This window comes from Zootoca vivipara, chromosome 7 (genome assembly GCF_965207765.1).
Source record: "Zootoca vivipara chromosome 7, rZooViv2.hap1.1, whole genome shotgun sequence".
Classification (NCBI taxonomy): domain Eukaryota; kingdom Metazoa; phylum Chordata; class Lepidosauria; order Squamata; family Lacertidae; genus Zootoca; species Zootoca vivipara.
In genome coordinates, this window is record NC_142590.1 from 5,980,460 (window position 1) to 5,999,232 (window position 18,773).

Sequence of the window (18,773 nt, forward strand, 5' to 3'; positions counted from 1 at the left end):
TGCATTACTCAGAAGTACTGGTGAACCACCAAGTTATTTCCAAGTAACATGTTTGGTATACTCTAGAGAGTTAATAACATGAACAAATTAGTTGGAAAGTCCCTCAGTCAGTTTAGCCTTAAACTCGGTGCATGGCCTTATCTTTCAGACTGAATCCCAATCTGCAACACAGGCCTAATAATAATATTAGCCTGCCTCACAGTATCATAGAATCATAGAGTTGGAAGGGACCACAAGGGCCATCCAGTCCAGCCCCCTGCCAAGCAGGAAACACCATCAAAGCATTCCTGACATGGCTGTCAAGCCTCCACTTAAAGACCTCCAAAGAAGGAGACTTCACCATACTCCTTGGCAGCAAGTTCCACTGTCGAACAGCTCTTACTGTCAGGAAGTTCTTCCTAGTGTTTAGGTGGAATCTTCTTTCTTGTAGCTTGAATCCATTGCTCCATGTCCGCTTTGCTGGAGCAGCAGAAAACAACCTTTCTCCCTCCTCTATATGACATCCTTTTATATATTTGAACATGGCTATCATATCACCCCTTAACCTTCTCTTCTCCAGGCTAAACATACCCAGCTCCCTAAGCTGTTCCTCATAAGGCATTGTTTCCAGGCCTTTGACCATTTTGGTTGCCCTCCTCTGGACACGTTCCAGCTTGTCAGTATCCTTCTTGAACTGTGGTGCCCAGAACTGATCACAGTATTCCAGGTGAGGTCTGCCAGAGCGGAATACAGTGGTACTATTACTTCCCTTGATCTAGATGCTATACTCCTATTGATGCAGCCCAGAATTGCATTGGCTTTTTAAGCTGCTGCATCACACTGTTGACTCATGTCAAGTTTGTGGTCTACCAAGACTCCTAGATCCTTTTCACATGTACTGCTCTCAAGCCAGGTGTAACCCATCCTGTATTTGTGCCTTTCATATTTTTTTTTGCCCAAGTGTAGTACTTCACATTTCTCCCTTTTAAAATTCATCTTGTTTGCTTTGGCCCAGTCATTAATGGGTTACTCAGAACCTATGTGAAGGATATTGAACACTTAGCGAAAAGGCTAAATAAATACTTGTTTTATTATTTTATTCATATTAAGGATTAAGGTTTAGGCATGATGCCCTCCTATCCGAAGGGCAGCAAAGTTCACATGTCCAGTCAAAGCTATGCTTAATGATAGTTACCATTACTGTTTTAAAATAAGAATCCTTTTATTGATGCAAAATGCACCTGCAAAACCAGAGTTGCTCTCTAGTTCATTGTCTGTTTTGTGACTTGTGTGCCCACATCTCAAAATTAGATTTCCACTGGAAGTAATCTTTGAAATAAAACTTAAATAGATTTAAATCTATGAAAATGAATTGAGTTGCATGCTTCACACAGCAGCAGCATCTTGTACTTCAGTTTCAAAGTTCAACTATTCTGCATCCGTGATGTTTTCCTGTAGTCTGCAAATTTGGTAGGTTTAATTACTGCCACTAAAGCCCATACACCTTGTATTAACATAAATTTATTTTAAATGCAGAATCCTGCTTCCTTTGTGAGCAATTAGAACTTGCATAATTATCATATACAATATCACAGTAAGAAATGTTTAAAATAATACTTTGTAGGGCTTGCAAACAACTCAAAATGTAACATCAGTCTGAAGTTCAAGAGAATATTTTGAAAATGTTTTTGAGCGTCTCAATCAATGGGTCTGATCATCATCTGAACTGCTTTGAGCGAGTATGATCCGCCTCTGTACTCAGCCCAAAAAATTCCATCCTGGTGCTTGCTTCTGTAATGTCCTCCTCTGTACCATACTCCATTGAGGTTAGAATGAGCACAGGCATTGTACCACCAACCTCCTTTGTGAAAATGGGCACAGTTTCCTGTATGAAGAATTGAAACATTAAGTGAAATTTCACAGCAGAAATAACTTACTTTAATAGTCTTTGTATTTTGAACCAATAGGGAGCTTAAGCTTGCAAACACATTTCTCTCTTAGTTGTGATCTTGCAACATCCCCCCCCCCAAATATAGTAGAGTGTGGCATCGCATCACTGAGCAAGTAGCTGCTTCTCCCACTGGAAATCAGAGTCAGAGCTAATTTTGAAAATGGTCCCATGTCTTTTGGTGAAGAAATGGTTCTGTCTTCATTGGACAACTTTGCACTTTCCCTCCCACTCCTCTCAGTCTCTAAAGTAAGACAAGAGAAATTGGAGATATTTTGTGTGGTTTCCTTAGCTGCAAAGTCTATGGATCTGGTGGCACTGCCCATAGCTCTCACTTTGCAACCTACAGCAGGACAGGACTTGCTGATATAGGGTCCTGTGTTAGCCAAACCTACAACGGTTCTTTGTGCCCACATGGTGGTTGAGTGGTGCTCCTTCCTAAGGTCTTGGCATTCTGAAGAAGTTGTAGACTTCTAGAGGTCCCAAACCAGGTCTATGAGGTTGCTTGAAAGGGCCTTCACCATGCAAATTAAATGTAAGAGTCTTGCTAAGGTGTGTAAGGATCTCTGTTAAGGAAATTGTGCCTTTTTGCATGTTGACACCTTCAAGAGACAATTGACTGTTCTGGCAATCATTTTCAAGACCTAGGAGACGTGTTCCTACCTCAATATTCTCACTTCAAACAGTTTCTAAGAGAATAGTACTGCTTCATTGGTCAGCTGTGTACAAGCTTCCCTAATAGAGCTCCATGATGTGTGTGCTCCTTCTTTGTGGGGAGTAAGTGAGGATCTGTATGTACTTCCTAATATGTCTAGTGTTCATAGAGCTTTTCCTACTTACAATTATTTATGAGTGTTTCAGAACAGAGAACCCTGTCGCAATATTTGTGCTTTTGCCCCAAAGCATCTTGAGTATGGGGATGTTTTGTACTTGCCTATTGGTCCTTACTCTAGAAGGAATTATATATCACTCTGCAACAGGGTCTACTCTTGTCTTGAGAATACCTTTCCACCTTTATCCCCTTTGCTTCAGTGGAAATTTCACAAAGTCACCTGCAACAGGTTTCTTTGATCCTGTAGCACAGTGTACTCAAAGTGGTGGTCCATGAGCCATTGGCTACCCTAGCAACCCCACCAGGTTGGGTGGGACACTTTAGGGACAAAACCACAGAGCCTAGGGCTTGCCGATCAGAAGGTCGGCGGTTCGAATCCCCGCAGCGGGGTGAGCTCCCGTCTTCAGGCCCAGCTCCTGCCAACCTAGCAGTTCTAAAGCACGTCAAAGTGCAAGTAAATAGGTACCGCTACAGCGAGAAGGTAAATGACATTTCTGTGTGCTGCTCTGGTTCGCCAGAAGCGGCTTAATCGTGCTGGCCACATGACCCAGCAAAACTGTCTGCGGACAAACGTCAGCTCCCTCGGCTTGTAAAGCGAGATGAGCGCCACAACCCCAGAGTCGTCTGCAACTGGACTTAACTGTCAGGGGTCCTTTACCTTTTCTCTTTTTTTAGTTTTGGAGAAGTCCTTTTTCCTATATTTACTTTATCCTCTGTTTTTTGTTACCTTACTTCTTCTTATGCTTTTCTGACCAACGAAAGTATGGAGCTTGGCTGTTACCAGTCCTTCCAAGGACAGTTGAAAAATTGACTGAAGTGAAAAAGAATAAGCTATCGAAACCCAGTGTCTGATTTGTTTTTTCTGATTAACAGTGTTTTGTTTGGATTCATTGCATATTGGTGTAATTTGTTTTGGAGTATAATACAGTACAGTGCCTTCCTTATATTCTGTGTCTTGTTACTATTCATTCTTTAGAAGTTACTATGAACCTGTACTTTGCAGTCTTCTTTAAGCCCCAAATCTTTCACTAGATTTGGACAAAGGCAAGCCCCTACATGTTGAATGCATGTAGTTTTATGTACAGTGGTAAATCGACTTCCAAAGGTTTTGACTCACGAAGTCTGCAAACCTGGAAGTATTTTCGCCGTGTGCGTGTTCTGCACCTGCACAGAAGCGGTGCACGCAGTCTGTGCAAAGCGTAAAATCGCACTTCACACATGCGCAAAATGGACGCTTTGACATCTGAAGGTTTCGACTTACAAAGAGCGCCGCGGAACGGATCGTCTCCGTAAGTCGAGGTAGCACTATATTTCTAGTTTTGAATGTGCCCTTAGATAGTGTGAATGGGTAATTTCTGATGGCATAGCAAGGCTTGCTGGCCCTATATTTATTCTGGCATGGTAAATAGTAGTTCTCAGGATATGAAGGTGTGTTTGAACATTTGCTGTGTGAAATTAACATGGTTTTACCATTGCCAAAAGTAACGTGCCAGTTGTGCATGTTTGAGACATCTTACATGAAGATGCTTTGTGTAAGAGCTTGAACATTAGAGGATAGTTTTGTTTGTTTTCTAAATTCTGCTTCACTTGATCAGAATTATTTCCTCAATTCTTTCTTGTAATAAGAAACAGTAGAGTTATATACTGTTGTATTTCCTACCTGTGTACATATCTCTGTCTCGGTCCAGTGTTGTAAATTGTTTCCCATTGTGCCATATCATGGAGTCTCCAGCATTCCCTTGATAAGTGCCTAGACGCAATCGATAGAATTCATTTTCTGGTTCCAGTCGGAAACTGCTGTATTCTGCATAGACTTTCTTATTACTCCAGTCTTCTAACTCAATCAGAAGTCTGTAATTGTCCTGATTGGAAAGCAAGTAAATATTTTCCAGTCCCAGCCAGTATTCTCCAGCAACATTTCCAAATCCTTTCTGTTAAAACAAAACAATTCTGATTAGATTGCCTTGTAGTTCAATTAGAAAGTTATTTCTGTACAGTTAATATATCACATAACTCTAGTTACAGGTAGGTAGTCGTGTTGGTCTGACGTAGTCGAAACAAAATAAAAAAATTCCTTCCAGCCGCACCTTAGAGACCAGCTACCAATGGCAAACTTAGTTGGTCTCTAAGGTGCTGCTGGAATGAAATTTCCAATCAATACTGAACCCTAATTGATGGGAGAGTTCAAAGAAAGATGTGTTTTGTTCATCATCTTCCCCTTTCCTTTGTAGTATCTAGCACAATTCACCTCATGTCCTGCTGTATGTTTCCTTGTGCCACCTCCAGCATCTTTGGCTGGTAAGATGCTCACAATGTACATTATGTTGTACCAAATACTATGGGGAGATGTGGCTCAGCATGGACTGCCATTTTCAGAAGAGGGTGGTCTTTGTTCTGCCATTAGAGCAGACCTGCCATAGAATTCTACCCACCTCCATAGATTTTGGCTATGCTTATTCAGTACATCCAATTCCTGAACACCACACATGGTTCCTTCCCTATGCAGGGATGAAAACAGAACCCATATAAGATACTCTTTCTGAACCAGCCAGGGTGTCGTGTGGGTACAGGATTACCCCACTGCATCTTCATACCGCTTATCTGCTTTCAGTTATGTTTTGTGATGGTAAAGTTTGTTACTTATTCATATGGCTGCAATATTTATGGCTACAGTTTGATTAGTACATTATTATTAATCAACTCAAATGGCACTCCAATCAGGAAGCAGCTTTTAAACAATTTATTTGAATCCAAGCGTCTTTAAAAATGGCAGTTAGCAAATTCCATCTTAGAAGAGTCATTTCTTATTTTTTAGAGACTAAGAGGTGAAATGCCTCCTTTATCATCTAAAAATACGTATTTTGATTCAGTATTTCTGCTTTTTGCTGATACACAATTTAATTTTTTAATGAACTAAGACTAGCAGATAACTAACAGCACAATTCTATGCATACTTATTTAGAAATAAGTTGGTTCAGTGGAACTTCTTAGTATGTCTAGGATTGCAGGCTAAGAGTTTTTTAATTGGATGACTATCCTGTTTGTATAACATTAAAATGCTTAATAAGGAAATAAAAAAGCATAATCTTAAATATTGACAGGACAAAATGGAAGGGAGAGGGATGGACATAAAGTGAGATTATGGCTGCAAACCTATACATGGTTATCTCAGAGTACGTCCCACTGAACTCACTGAGGCTTAATTATGAGTGCACTAAAGGCAGACTCTTTCCTCCTTCCTGGTCACTTGTCTATTGCACTGTGCTAAGCCATGGTTTGGCGTAGCCTGATGTCCAAACCTTGTAGTTCAGCTCTTCTGGGCAAGCCATGAGCTGTAAATAATAGGACAAAGCTTAATTAAAGCTGTAGTTTGTCTGGAGAGAGCTCAGCCACAAGCCTGCCTGGGTTTGCATGACATGCTAAGCTAAACCAAGACTTTGCTCAGCGCAACAGCAAAACTACCAGGGAAGAGCAAAGTGGGCACAGTCTCTCTCTCCTTTGGGAGCCCAAATGGTTGTTCATCTGCACTAAGCCATGCTGTGGCATAACATTGCATGTAGAGGGGGCCATTGCTAACAGCTTTGATTGACATAAGAATTCTGAAGCAGGTACAGAGATGCCTCCAATCCACCCATGTAAATAATTCTGAGGAAGGAACAAATAATTTCTGTTTTACACTACACCGTAACTTGTTGGCCGTCTGCGTCTTTTAAAAAAAGATTACCTTGTAATTGTCCCAATTTGTGAAGAAGTTCACAGAACCATCTGTTCTTTTTTGTATAACTGTCCAGCCCCCAGGATCAAGGCTGTTCTCACACCATAATTGCACTGGTCCATGGCTGTTTTCAGGCTTGATCATATAAATCCCGCTGCTGGAGTAGCCAGCTTGTTTTGCTTCTTGACAATCTTTGAATGGACCTTTTGAAAACAATTTGAGAGTTTAAAAATACATCAGAGTTCAGTAATGGTGCTTACTTACCTCTCTTTCAAATCAGAACCAGTGAAGGTTCCGGGTGAGTGCCTGGAGGCGGTTGGAGGATGGATGGCGGCTAACAGATTGAGGTTGAATAGTGACAAGACAGAAGTACTGTTTGTGGGGGACAGGAGGCAGGCAGGTGTGGAGGTCATTTTGGACTCACAGCTGTCCATGGAGGTGCAGGTCAATTCTGTGTCCAGGGCAGCTGTCTATCAGCTCCATCTAGTATGCAGGCTGAGCCCCTACCTGCCTGCAGACTGTCTCGCTAGAGTGGTGCATGCTCTAGTTATCTCTCGTTTGGACTACTGCAATGCGCTCTACGTGAGGCTACCTTTGAAGGTGACCCGGAAACTGCAACTAATCCAGAATGCGGCAGCTAGACTGGTGATTGGGAGTGGCCGCCGAGACCACATAACACTGGTCTTCAAAAACCTACATTGGCTCCCAGTACGTTTCCGAGCACAATTCAAAGTGTTGGTGCTGACCTTTAAAGCCTTAAATGGCCTCGGTCCAGTATACCAGAAGGAGCGTCTCCACCCCCATCGTTCTGCCCGGACACTGAGGTCAGCGCTGAGGGCCTTCTGGCGGTTCCCTCGTTGCGAGAAGCCAAGTTGCAGGGAACCAGGCAGAGGGCCTTCTCGGAAGTGGCGCCCGCCCTGTGGAATGCCCTCCCATCAGATGTCAAAGAGAAAAACAACTACCAGATTTTTAGAAGACACCTGAAGGCTTTTAATGTTAGGGAGGCATTTAATGTTTAATAGATTATTGTATTTTATTTTTCTGTTGGAAGCCACCCAGAGTGGCTGGGGAAACCCAGCCAGGTGGGCGGGGTATAAATAATAAATTATTATTATTATTATAGTAAAATATTTTGTTCAAGCTATTAAGCTGGCATGCATAAAAATGATCCAGCATAAGATATTGTTATGCTTTCACTTTGACAATAGTAACTACGGCTTATTTTTCTTAATGCTCATTTTCCTAAAATTAACAGTTGCAGGACTAAACTTGCAAACTGTTCTAAACCATTACAGGTTTTCCTAATCAGAAGGTATCATTTATTTCACGTGCCTAGGGTAGAGAGGAAGTGCATACTAAAAGTTGCTGTAGCATAGTGGCTTGTAGGTGTGGAAAATAATTGTTTAAACACATGGAAGCAAACTTGTACAGTACTGAGATAAGTCAGACTCCTGCCTGTTAAGCTCAGTTCATTTGAAGGAAGTTTCTAAGTCTTATGAATATAACTCTATATATTATTTCAATTATAGAATTATTTTAACAGATTCAAGCAATGGAAACAAAGAAACAAGGAAGTCACACTTAACTTTTTTTCAATTCTTAGAACTTATTAGCCCATGTCATGTCAGATTATTTTGTCGTCAGTTTTTTGCATTTCAGAATAAGAACTTCGTAAAACAATAGGGTGAACAGTTCTGCACAAATGTCTTCCACCTCATTATAAATTTTCTATATGAGTAAAACTCTGAGGGTATGGAAATTCATCTCTTGTTGAAGGATGTTTTATTGATCAATTTATGGGGAAGTAAATTTTAAATAGTTTTGCAGAAGCTATTCATAACTTGTAAAGATATCCTTCTAGCCTTAAATAAATGCTTTTGCCAAGTTCATTGTGACATACCATATATCATTTACGGTGGTCACACTGCTCTCGTTCCTGTTTTTTCCTCATTCCATTTTTCGGTGTCCAGATAGAAGAAGTAAAGATCTATCTTAAGCTTTAACTCTTAAGGAATTTTATCTCAGTATGGTGAGGTTCCAGGCATAGCTTTAGACCCGAAATTAACCCTAATGCTGAACCCCACCAACAGGGCTATATGTCAGCTGAAATGGGCTCTTCTTGCCAGCTTAGGCCTCAAAGGTTGCCCTTCTGAAGGAAATACTAAGTGCTAACAAGTTTTGCTAATGGGCAAATTGATATACACATACACCACTGGAACACATTTCTAACAATATTCATTATTAACTGAAGTATATATAGTAAATGTTTGGTATTCCTTCACTGAGTCCCATTTCTGCCCTCTCTTTTCATTTTAGGAGACCTAAAATGGTATTGTTTATTAGATTTCCTTTCCCAACAATGCCAGAGAAATAGGTAGTTGTGTTACTTTGGTTACAGTTCTGCACACACCAACCTGCAAGTAAGCGATGTGGAATTTAGTGGGCCTTGTTTACAAGACACTCTGCACAGATTCGTTTTTGAGACCTGCTTTTTTGTACCTAATTTCATTTATTCATACTTAAAGCTAATTCACACTTTATGCAGCAGTCAGATTCTAAGATGTCTGTCATGTTAAAATGTGAAAGGGCAATTGTTCTCCAACACGATGGGGGCACATAGTAAAAGTGTTGCTTTGTTGCTGTATGATTGGGCAGCCTTATACCTTGATTAATAATTAGCTCTGTTCCCAACATGTTACATATTATGCAAATAATTAAGTACAATTTACATCTAGTATTTCATTTGCACTGTATCGCTCTGTGTATCAACAGCTGTTCAGTCAGTATTTCATTCAGTATGTGGTTTTTCTTTGAATGCTGGTCAAAATGGCCAGCTGTGACAAAAGACAAAACTAGGCATTTCTCTGTGGAAGAATATAATATGCAAGAAGAAATGATTTCACAGATAGAAGAATGGGAGATTTTAAAATGTAGAGTTTAGAACCCTGGCTGTTGCAGAAATGAAATTTCTTCCAGATGTATCATAAATCATATCATTCATGGACACTTTCTGCAGCTCTTGTAACCCCCAGGTTATTTTTCACAGTTGCTAGTAAATTATCATCAAGAATGTGCTGAATGAAGCAGATTGTTGGCTACAATATTCTCTTCTTCTACCCTTTCCAGAAAAAAATATATCTGTATCAACAGGTGTCATTATATTTAAAAATATTGAACCATAATCTCCCATAACCCATTAAAAGATTATAGCAGCTAGATCAGTGATGGGCAACCTTTTGAGCTTGGTGTGTCAAAATTCGCCAAAAAACCAAGCATAACTCAGGTGGTGTGTCACTTCAAGAAAAAAACCATAATTTCGCGATATTTATAGTTTAAATAACAAAAATGTATAATTGTAATATATAACTGTATTTAATAAACCAAAAACTAATTAACCAAACCAAACAAAAAACCCTTATTTATCACAAAGTGCCCAGAGTTGTTGAGCTTTTTGGAGGGAGCTGCTAACTAAAGTTTTGGAGGTTTTTTGGGGGTGTGTGCAAAAGTTGCTTTGCATTTTTTGGGGAGACGCCCCAAAGCTGCTGCACTTTTGGGGGGGGGGAAGAGAACAGAAATAAATGACGAATAATACCTTTGCTGGAACTAACATGCAGCACCGACATTGTCTGCCAAAGCGCCAAAAAACCCAGCACAGAACAGGTTAAAAAACTAGCACTGTTACACCCAATCATTGTCTGCCAAAGCGCCAGAAAAAAACAGCACAGAAAGGGTTAAAAAACCAATCTCTGGCTACCAGCAGCAGCAACAACAACAAAAAAGGATCCGGGTTTTAACAGTGGAGACAAGCTGTAGCGGAGACAAGCTGTAGGAGGAGTGGGAGAACAAATGGGGGAAAACAACAACAACAACAACGCGAATGGGCCGATGGGGCGCGTGCCAGCAGTGAGGGCTCTGCGTGTCACATCTGACACGCGTGTCATAGGTTCGCCATCACTGAGCTAGATAGTTACCTTTAAAGGTAAAGGGACCCCTGACCATTAGGTCCAGTCGTGACCGACTCTGGGGTTGCGGCGCTCATCTCGCGCTATTGGCCGAGGGAGCCGGTGTACAGCTTCCAGGTCATGTGGCCAGCATGACAAAGCCGCTTCTGGCGAACCAGAGCAGCACACGGAAGCGCTGTTTACCTTCCCACTGTAGCAGTACTTATTTATCTACTTGCACTTTGACAATAGTTACCTTTAGAGGACAGTAATATTGAACTCTGTTTCAAATTCTTTCTTAACTTTGTTGTCCATATAATCTATATCAGTTGCAGAAATGTCAGGCCTCTACAAATGGATGATGGTTTTAGTCCTGTAGCTTACAATTGTCTGAATAATTTGTCACCATTGAAATAAATTCAGCCTTTTGTTTTTAGCACACCCTCAACAATATTTTGTAGATTTTACCAAGGTAGAAACTTGCGACCACTGGAGGCATTGCCTGCATACATAAACATGTTATACAAACAAACCTTTTGTGAGTAAATGGTCTCAGACATTGGACATTGGACCTACATTGCCTACAGTGTGCTGCTGGAATGTAACTGCTTAAAGCTGCTAGAAAATATGAAGTACTGTATGTAAAGGGGTGAGAAAATGGCCCATGCTACTTTCTTTAACAAAGAGCATGACAAAACTAAAGTCTCTTAGGTCAGAACACACTTCATACAGTTCCATAAGTTAGTCAGCACCCTTTTGAAAAGGTTTCAGTTGGTCATTCCTAGCTGAAAGAAGCAGTTTTTTGGGACAAAGGCTTTCAGGTGAAAACTGGCCATTTGAGTGTAAAAGCATTCTGCAATGATTTTTGGCTTTGGCTTGTGTTTTCTTCACAGTCACCAACCAGAAGTCTTCAGATTGTCTGAGAAGCCTCCACCCCAAAGGTTCATAGATAAAGTTCTAGAAATAGCAGTAAATGTCTTACCTTCATTGATTAACGTTAACGGTGGGATCCTGAAAGGGCTTTTTGTAGGAGAAGTAGCAGGATCAGGGGGTGGCTTTACATCTCTGTCTCTAGGATAGCCTGGATCTCTTTGAATTTCATTACTTCCCAGGAGCCCAGGAGTGTATTGTTGACTGTTGGGAATGTGGTGCGGCACCACTTGAACTAAAGGAGGAGAGCCATGCGTGTCCTGGCGAGAGAATATCCGCAGACATTGCTCTTCCAACAGTGAGATGATGACTGACTGATTATTTACAAGATCAGTTAGTGTTGCATATTTAACTTCCAGTTCTCTGTACCTTGTAGTCATTTTCAGCATTTCAGTTGTGACATTGAGGATTTTGTTTTCCAGCTGGGAAAGCTCAAGTGAATTGTCCCGTTTGCGGATTATCTCGTGCAGAAGTTGCATGTACAGCTGAGTAACCCTGGAATTCATGTTGCGGCTCTCTTTTCTCAACAGTTTCACTTCATTTACTATATTCCCATCCACATCCACCACTAGCTGCAAGAGATCAATCTCTCTCTTTTGTTTGGATAATACATCCTTCAGATTCTCAATGTCCATTCTAGTAATTTCATCTTTTTTGTTCTCTTGCCCTGGCCCTTTGGTGTTGACACAAATTGGTCCGGTTATTTTTTGTTCAGGGACAATAAATGTATAGCCACACTTTTTCCCTTCCTCTCCCCCTTCTGTAGAACGTGGGTTTCGTCTGAGAGTGTTTTTGAGTTTCAGCTGTTTTGTGTAGTGTCCAGTTGGTAGTAACAGAAGTAACAGCAAACTCAAAGTCCATGAGAATGCCTTCATTTTCAAGTAAGCTAAATGGAAAAAGCAAAATTAAAAAATTATTGTTAAGGTCCTTCAGTCACGAAGGATAGAGAACTAAGATTTCTGTAGGGTATTTACTAAGATTTCTGTAGGGTATTATCCCCTCCAAACTTAGTCAAACTTAAAAAAATAAATAAACGGGGGGAAGGAAATTGTTATATATTTGCACCAAAAATAGATCATTCAACTAAAATATGAGCTATTGGGCAGTAGTAACGCTATAAAATGTGACTTGAAATGGCTTTAAAATGCAGGAGGATTCTAATAGATTGACAACTATTTAGAGATAATACTAGCAATAGGCACAATACAATGCAGTAATTCCTTCCTGGATTCAGCAGCCTCTCCTTCAGTCTAATGGTTGCTATATGGTGGTTCTGTAGATTTTCCCCATTATTCAAAGCACTAAGTCTAAGACCATTTGCATCACTATTTGGCAATGGTGCATTGGAGCTGCTTCAGCATCAAATAATCTAGTACTTCAGGGCCAAACAGACAAGTAGCATGATCTTGAGGCACTTCTGTGGGATAGATGAAGACAATTGCCTCCAACCATTTTGCTTTATATTTGCAGCATGCGATGTCAATGCACTGAAGTGGTTCTGGCTAACATAGGTATAATAAATCGTTTGTGGGTTCATCACTTTGGGGGGACCTGCTTGCAAGCCCAAGGGGCTTGGAGGAAGAGGCAAATGCTACCAGGTGAGAGATGGGAAGGTTCAGCCTTCTCTGTATGGGATAAAAGTTAGGATATATCTATGAGAGAGGACTCTTTATTTTGATAGCTCTTTTTCTTTTCTACTATTTCTTGTTTAGGTTTTTTATTGTAATGTGAAGTGTGTGTGTGTGTGTGTGTGTAAAACAGTTGGCCATGGAACCATAGCAGCTATAATAGCAGCTATAATACTATCAAATTTAATTTCCACAATCTTCCCCCGAATGATGAGATTGGCAAGGAGAACGGTGAAAGGCAAAAGGCAAGAGGGTCGAAATGTAGAATAATTGGGAGTTATTTAGAGCCACAATAGTAGCTCAGCAAGAATGTATACCATGGATCAAGAGTGTACCACCTTGCCAAGAGGATGGTTGCATGATAACAAGCAGGGTCAACAGAAGCTATTAGAGACCAGTTTCCTTTAAAAATGGAAGTCTTGTCGAAATGAGAAGAACAAAACTGAACATAAATTTTGGCAAAGAAATATAAGAGGACCATAATGGATGCTAAAAAATGAATTTGAGGACCACATTGCTAACAACTGATCCCTGTGCTGGAACTAATTATCACAGGAAGAGAGCCTGAGGAACTGAGACAGATAGTGCTGACAAGAGACAAAGTTCTTGGCCTTATTACACATTTTAAAAATGACAAAATCACTGGGTCCAGATTACATCCACCTGGGAGTCCTTAAACAACTTAAATGTAGAATTGCTGGTCTTCCAGTAAAAATATATAAATTGTACCTCAGACCAGCCTCCATACATGAGGTTTACAAAGTGGCCAATGTAACATGTAACCAGTTTCATTGTAATTACAGGCTGGTTAACTTAACATCTATTCTGGGGAAAGTGGAAAGCTCTGTTAAAGATAGAATGACCAAGCATATAATAGAATAGGAAGTCTTACTAAAGCAGAACTAGCATAGCTTCTGCAAGCATTGTTAGAGTTCTTTGAGTGTATCAACAAGCATATATCTAGTTCAGGGGGGGTCTCCCAAGAGACTGCAATCTACTCACAGGCTTAAAAACTGGCAGTGATCAACCCCCTTTTGGGGGGTTCAGGTCAAAGTTGTTGAGCTTTTTTTAGGAAGGAGGTAAAATGTTGATCTCCCACAGATGTCCAGTGATCTACCTGTTGGACATGCCTGATCTAGTTGAACCCATTGACAAAGGACCTCACCAAGGACTTCTAAGTAAACTTAGCACTCATGGAATAAGAAGAGAGGGTACATTTGCTTGCAGTTTGCTTCCAGCTGAGGCTGTCTTCAATACTTAATGGATTTATGAGATACTACTACCATAGATATTTGTTAAGATGTTCCCTCCTGAGTACTTTGAATATAATTTCTAGACTTTTCCACGACTAAGGGTCTGGGTCAGTTTTGGCTACAACCTATCACTTCTTACAGTAGCAGCTATTGAACAGATCCATTTTCCCATGGGTGTACATTATACCTACTGTATTCAGACATGAAAGTACTTTAATGTACTGTATGCATCAAATAAGAACCCATGGGGACAGTGCTTAATGTTTTTCATGTCTTTAGACATTGGTGACTTAAAGGAAGCTATTGCTTATGAACCCCTAAACATTCCATCTTAAGAGAACTCCCTAATTTTGCCCACATAAAATCTCTAGAAATTTTCCTTATGTTTATTTCCCTTCTCTGTTCTCAGATAAGTGGAACCTGCAGCAAAATGTGCTCCTGTTCAGAATGCTCAGCTCCATTTCCCCTCCTGACAGATTTTTTGTCTCCCTTCCAACAATCAATCAGTATTCTGTGGCCAATAAAAGATGATCAGTCCTCATAGGAATGTTTGTTGGGGGGGGGGAGTCCTGTGGGATTTCCCCCTCAATATTTTTTTTCTTTTATAAATCTTGGGGGTTCCCCCATGCCTCCATATGTATGACTGGTGCCATTTTGGATCAACTAGCACTCAAAGAATTTAGATTGCTCTTAGTGCTTATATAATGGACACAGTTCTGCTGTGTGGCTTCCTTCCTCAAGTGCCTTGTCAGTGTGAGGAAAACCATTCTGTAACCTTGTTTTCTACCATATGCTCAATTTATTTAGACTGAGTATAATGCATGTATCATTGTGTGACCTCCAAAGGTTCTCTGCTCCAATACAGAACAAAACCTCTGCTGCAGCGCCCAGCCTCTGCTTAAAAACCTCCACCACCTTCCAAGGCAACTGAGCCTTTATGTCCTGAAGTTCACCTACCGAAGGTGAATTGTTCAGTAACACATTGTGTTATCATGGAAACAAAGCAAGCAAGTGTATTTATATTTATTACTTTCTCAGTTTTCTAGATGAGTTCAGGTGGTTATTGTGAGCAAAGCTTTACTTAAAGCAACATAACTACTTCTTTAAAGGTAATTGAGGAAATGACTTTTTTGTACACATGTCAAAAGATGCTAAAATAACTTTCACACTTACCATTCCCTTGCAACCCATTTATGAAAGGCACAGTTTCAACAAGACAGTACTGTGAAAATTAATCAGTCTTGAGCAGATACCTTTGTTCCACTATGTCAATATCAGCTAGGCTGGCTTTGCTTTAAAATCAAAACATTACTTGTTACTAATTAATGCAGTTAAGTGAGAAAAAACAAGTTTGTTACTTGAATGGTGGTTTTCATATTAAACAAAGAAAAATCTTAGGTGTGGACCCTAAGTTGCAATATATGTCTCTTATTCAGTCTGCTATACACAGAACCATTTCAATTTCTCATACCTTTATGCACCACTGCATCTGGCAAACATTTTGAATATCTTGAACACCCCAATCCTTGCCAGAATATTGTACTCCAAAATAAACTGTACATTGCAGACATTTAAGTATAGAATCCTAATCTCAATAGTGCCATGTTAAATTGTGTTAATCACATGTGTGTTGACATCAAAGCTTGGTTAAGAGTGTTGATTTTAAGTCTTCTTGGGCAGAAATGGTTCAGAGTACTGGAACCAAATTGATCCTAAAATTCATAGGCTGCAATCCATGGATACATGCATTTTGTACTTGCATTCCTTTTCCAGCTGCTCTTAATCCTACACTATCAGGTGGAGTTTAGAAAAACTGTTTATAGCTAGGTGCAGTTTCATGTTCAAGAGGAAATGTTTGGGAAGACCCAGTCTGTGTCCTACATTGATTATTTGTTTTGTTGTTTTGTGATGGTTATGTGAAAGTACATTCTGCTGAAATGAACTGGGCTTCTTTCCACATAAACATAGGTTTCCCATTGTCAGCTATGAAATAGCCAGTACTTGCATTACTTTATCTTTCAAAGATTACAGTGAGGAAAGTCCCTGAATCACAGCCAGTGTCAAAGTTGAAATGAGCATCTACTACAACTAAATAGCAGTAGTTTCAAGGAAACTTATGTTGAAAGCTCATTTTTATTAACAGCAAAAATGTGTGCTCCTGTATTAGCATATTCCAGACTTAAATTGGCATATTTTAAAGAATATATTCTTTTAAATCCCTTTTAAAACCACTATTAAAGTACTTAAATGTTATGGAGTTTAAATAACACAGGGACCCACATTTTAAAGTACAGCTAATTTAAAAAAAAAACTCCTGAAACGACTTCATATTAATTCTTGGAGTCATTAGTAGTTGCTTAAGGCTCCGGAATTGCTTTTCATATACGAAGTGTGGAAATAAACTGTTGTCTGTTTATTACCATCAGTGATGACTGCGTGAATATTAGTGACCCTAGACCCTGAGACAACCTTGTTCCCCAGCTAATGTCCTAATGAACTTAGGAACTAGGTTGCATTTTGCTGAATAAACATTTGATAGTAATTTGAGCTACTGTCTACTACATGTATTAGTTTTATGTACCATGATAGATTCTAAAATGCAGTCATTTTAAGAGCCACTTATTGAAGCCAGGCTGTTACTTTCATGTGCAAATAGAGTTCTTAATCTACCCCAATGTAACATGGAACATCACTGTTACTATGAATCCAGGGTTCATAGTCAGCTGTTGCTCTTTGTGATGTTCAATGCAGATTACAGTTTTTGAGTAATCTTCAACTATACGCTCTCAAAATTAATACTTGTAGCTGGATCACTAACAACTTATGCTGAGTTTACTTTTTCCCATTCAGGACTGGTCATGCAATTTTTTTAGTTCTTCAAGCAATAAATTCCTTCAGGTTAACACTGTCATAAGACAGTTAATGCTATTCCATGAATAAGAAAGTGTTAAATGGCAATGGAAAATCCAAGTTTTAATGAAAATGTCCATTTCAGTGTACAGCAGGAATAGTGATTTATCAAGAGGAAAAGTGCAAGTTTAAGGCTTTAATCGTAGATTCTCCTAGTAATATATTTGGGGAGAAACCTGTGACACTATTTCAGGGGTACTTCTTGATTAGTTTTATTTTCTTTTAGGAGAAATGTTTTAGTAAGGAATGCTAAGAAAATCCTTTTTGTTGTGCAGATCAAGCAGTACAATTGTTTTTCATGATCACCATCAGCCAGCTTTTCTGAACGTTGGTGGGTGGGTGGGATACTATGGATTTCCTTCCCTCTTGTATAAACATGAAACAACGCAGTTAAGAACATTACACCTTATACTTGTAACGGAGCACCCAAAAATTTATTGGATTCAATAAAAGAAAAAACTAAACTGTGTGCATTAGTATGTATGGATTTTGGCAGCACATAAAATGTAGCAGCAGACTCCACCATCTGTAATCTACAATCTGAAATAACTACAGAAAAGTTGCGTGCTGATTGACAACAAAGAAAATGTATAGACACCAACCTTGTAATGGCTTTTTCTTCTGAAGGAACATGAAAATCCACAGACCGTTTTTGTGTAGATTCTCCTCCTGGTGCCAGAACAATTGTCTGGTAATCTGCGTAGTTCTAGGGAGAACTACTGCTTTCTCTTGCCATATATTACATCCAAGTACGTATCACCCCATTTGTTTTAATAAGAGAACCACAAATCAAAATCATTTTCTTCTGCTGCAGGAAAGATGGAGATATTTTGAAGCTGCTTTGCCTTTGCCTTGCCTTTGCATGCTGAAATGCACTAGCCAGCAACAGTAGACCTTGCTTCCATATACAGCACACTTGGGTGTGTTTCTTAAACAAACTCATGCCTAGACTTAAAGCAGTCAGCCCATATATGATGTCACTGAAGAACAGGAGGCGGGGGAAGACTCTGAAGGATTTCCTATCCACAACCTTTGGAAAAAGGAGAAAGCTGGCAGGGGGGAGGAGGGGGAGAGGGAGGGGGAGAACCACAGTATGAACAAGGAGAGATTGTCTGCTAGTTTAAGGGAGGGCAGCAGATGGAGAAACAATAAGAAAAGTTTAGGCAATTGCAAAGTATTTTGCTGTGCAGCCTAAAGATGCCTGTTGCGTTGTTACAGTAGTAAGCTTAGTTATGACTAGGAATTGTCAGGCTAGTAAACTCACTTTTGTTTTCCCAGAAATGAAAGAAAGAGGCTGAGTGAATTTAACAGTAAAATGAAGCAGCTATAGTCCTGAAAAATGCAGACCAGAATGTCACCTTCAATTACTTAAGTTTATTTAATAATAAACAGTTCTTCACTGCACTAATAATCAATAAACCTGATAGAAGATAATGTTAATTATTTTTGTGAATGTTGCATACATGGAGAAATATGTCGGAAGGGGGAAGAGCGGGACTTTTCATTACTACTACAGTGGAACCTCGGTTTATGAACACTTGTTAGTGTTCAGAGCAGTTATTAATTATCTGTAGCAAGCATTTATTTTTACAGTATGGCATATAATAACTCTCAGGATGTAGAAGAGCAGAGCAAAC

General features: G+C 39.7%; 2 protein-coding genes across 3 annotated transcripts in view; one reads left to right on the forward strand and one right to left on the reverse strand.

The window, feature by feature from the left end:
• Window positions 1–18,773, forward strand: part of RALGPS2 (Ral GEF with PH domain and SH3 binding motif 2) — a 93,040-nt gene that overhangs the window by 43,014 nt on the left and 31,253 nt on the right. The window lies entirely within an intron of this gene.
• Window positions 1,060–18,109, reverse strand: ANGPTL1 (angiopoietin like 1). Its single transcript, XM_035121308.3, has 5 exons — window positions 17,739–18,109; window positions 11,398–12,231; window positions 6,484–6,677; window positions 4,420–4,690; window positions 1,060–1,864 (listed from the first exon to the last, which is right to left on the reverse strand). Exons 1-5 carry the CDS (start codon window positions 17,767–17,769, stop codon window positions 1,677–1,679), a joined length of 1,518 nt encoding a protein of 505 aa, XP_034977199.1. The 5' UTR covers window positions 17,770–18,109; the 3' UTR covers window positions 1,060–1,676.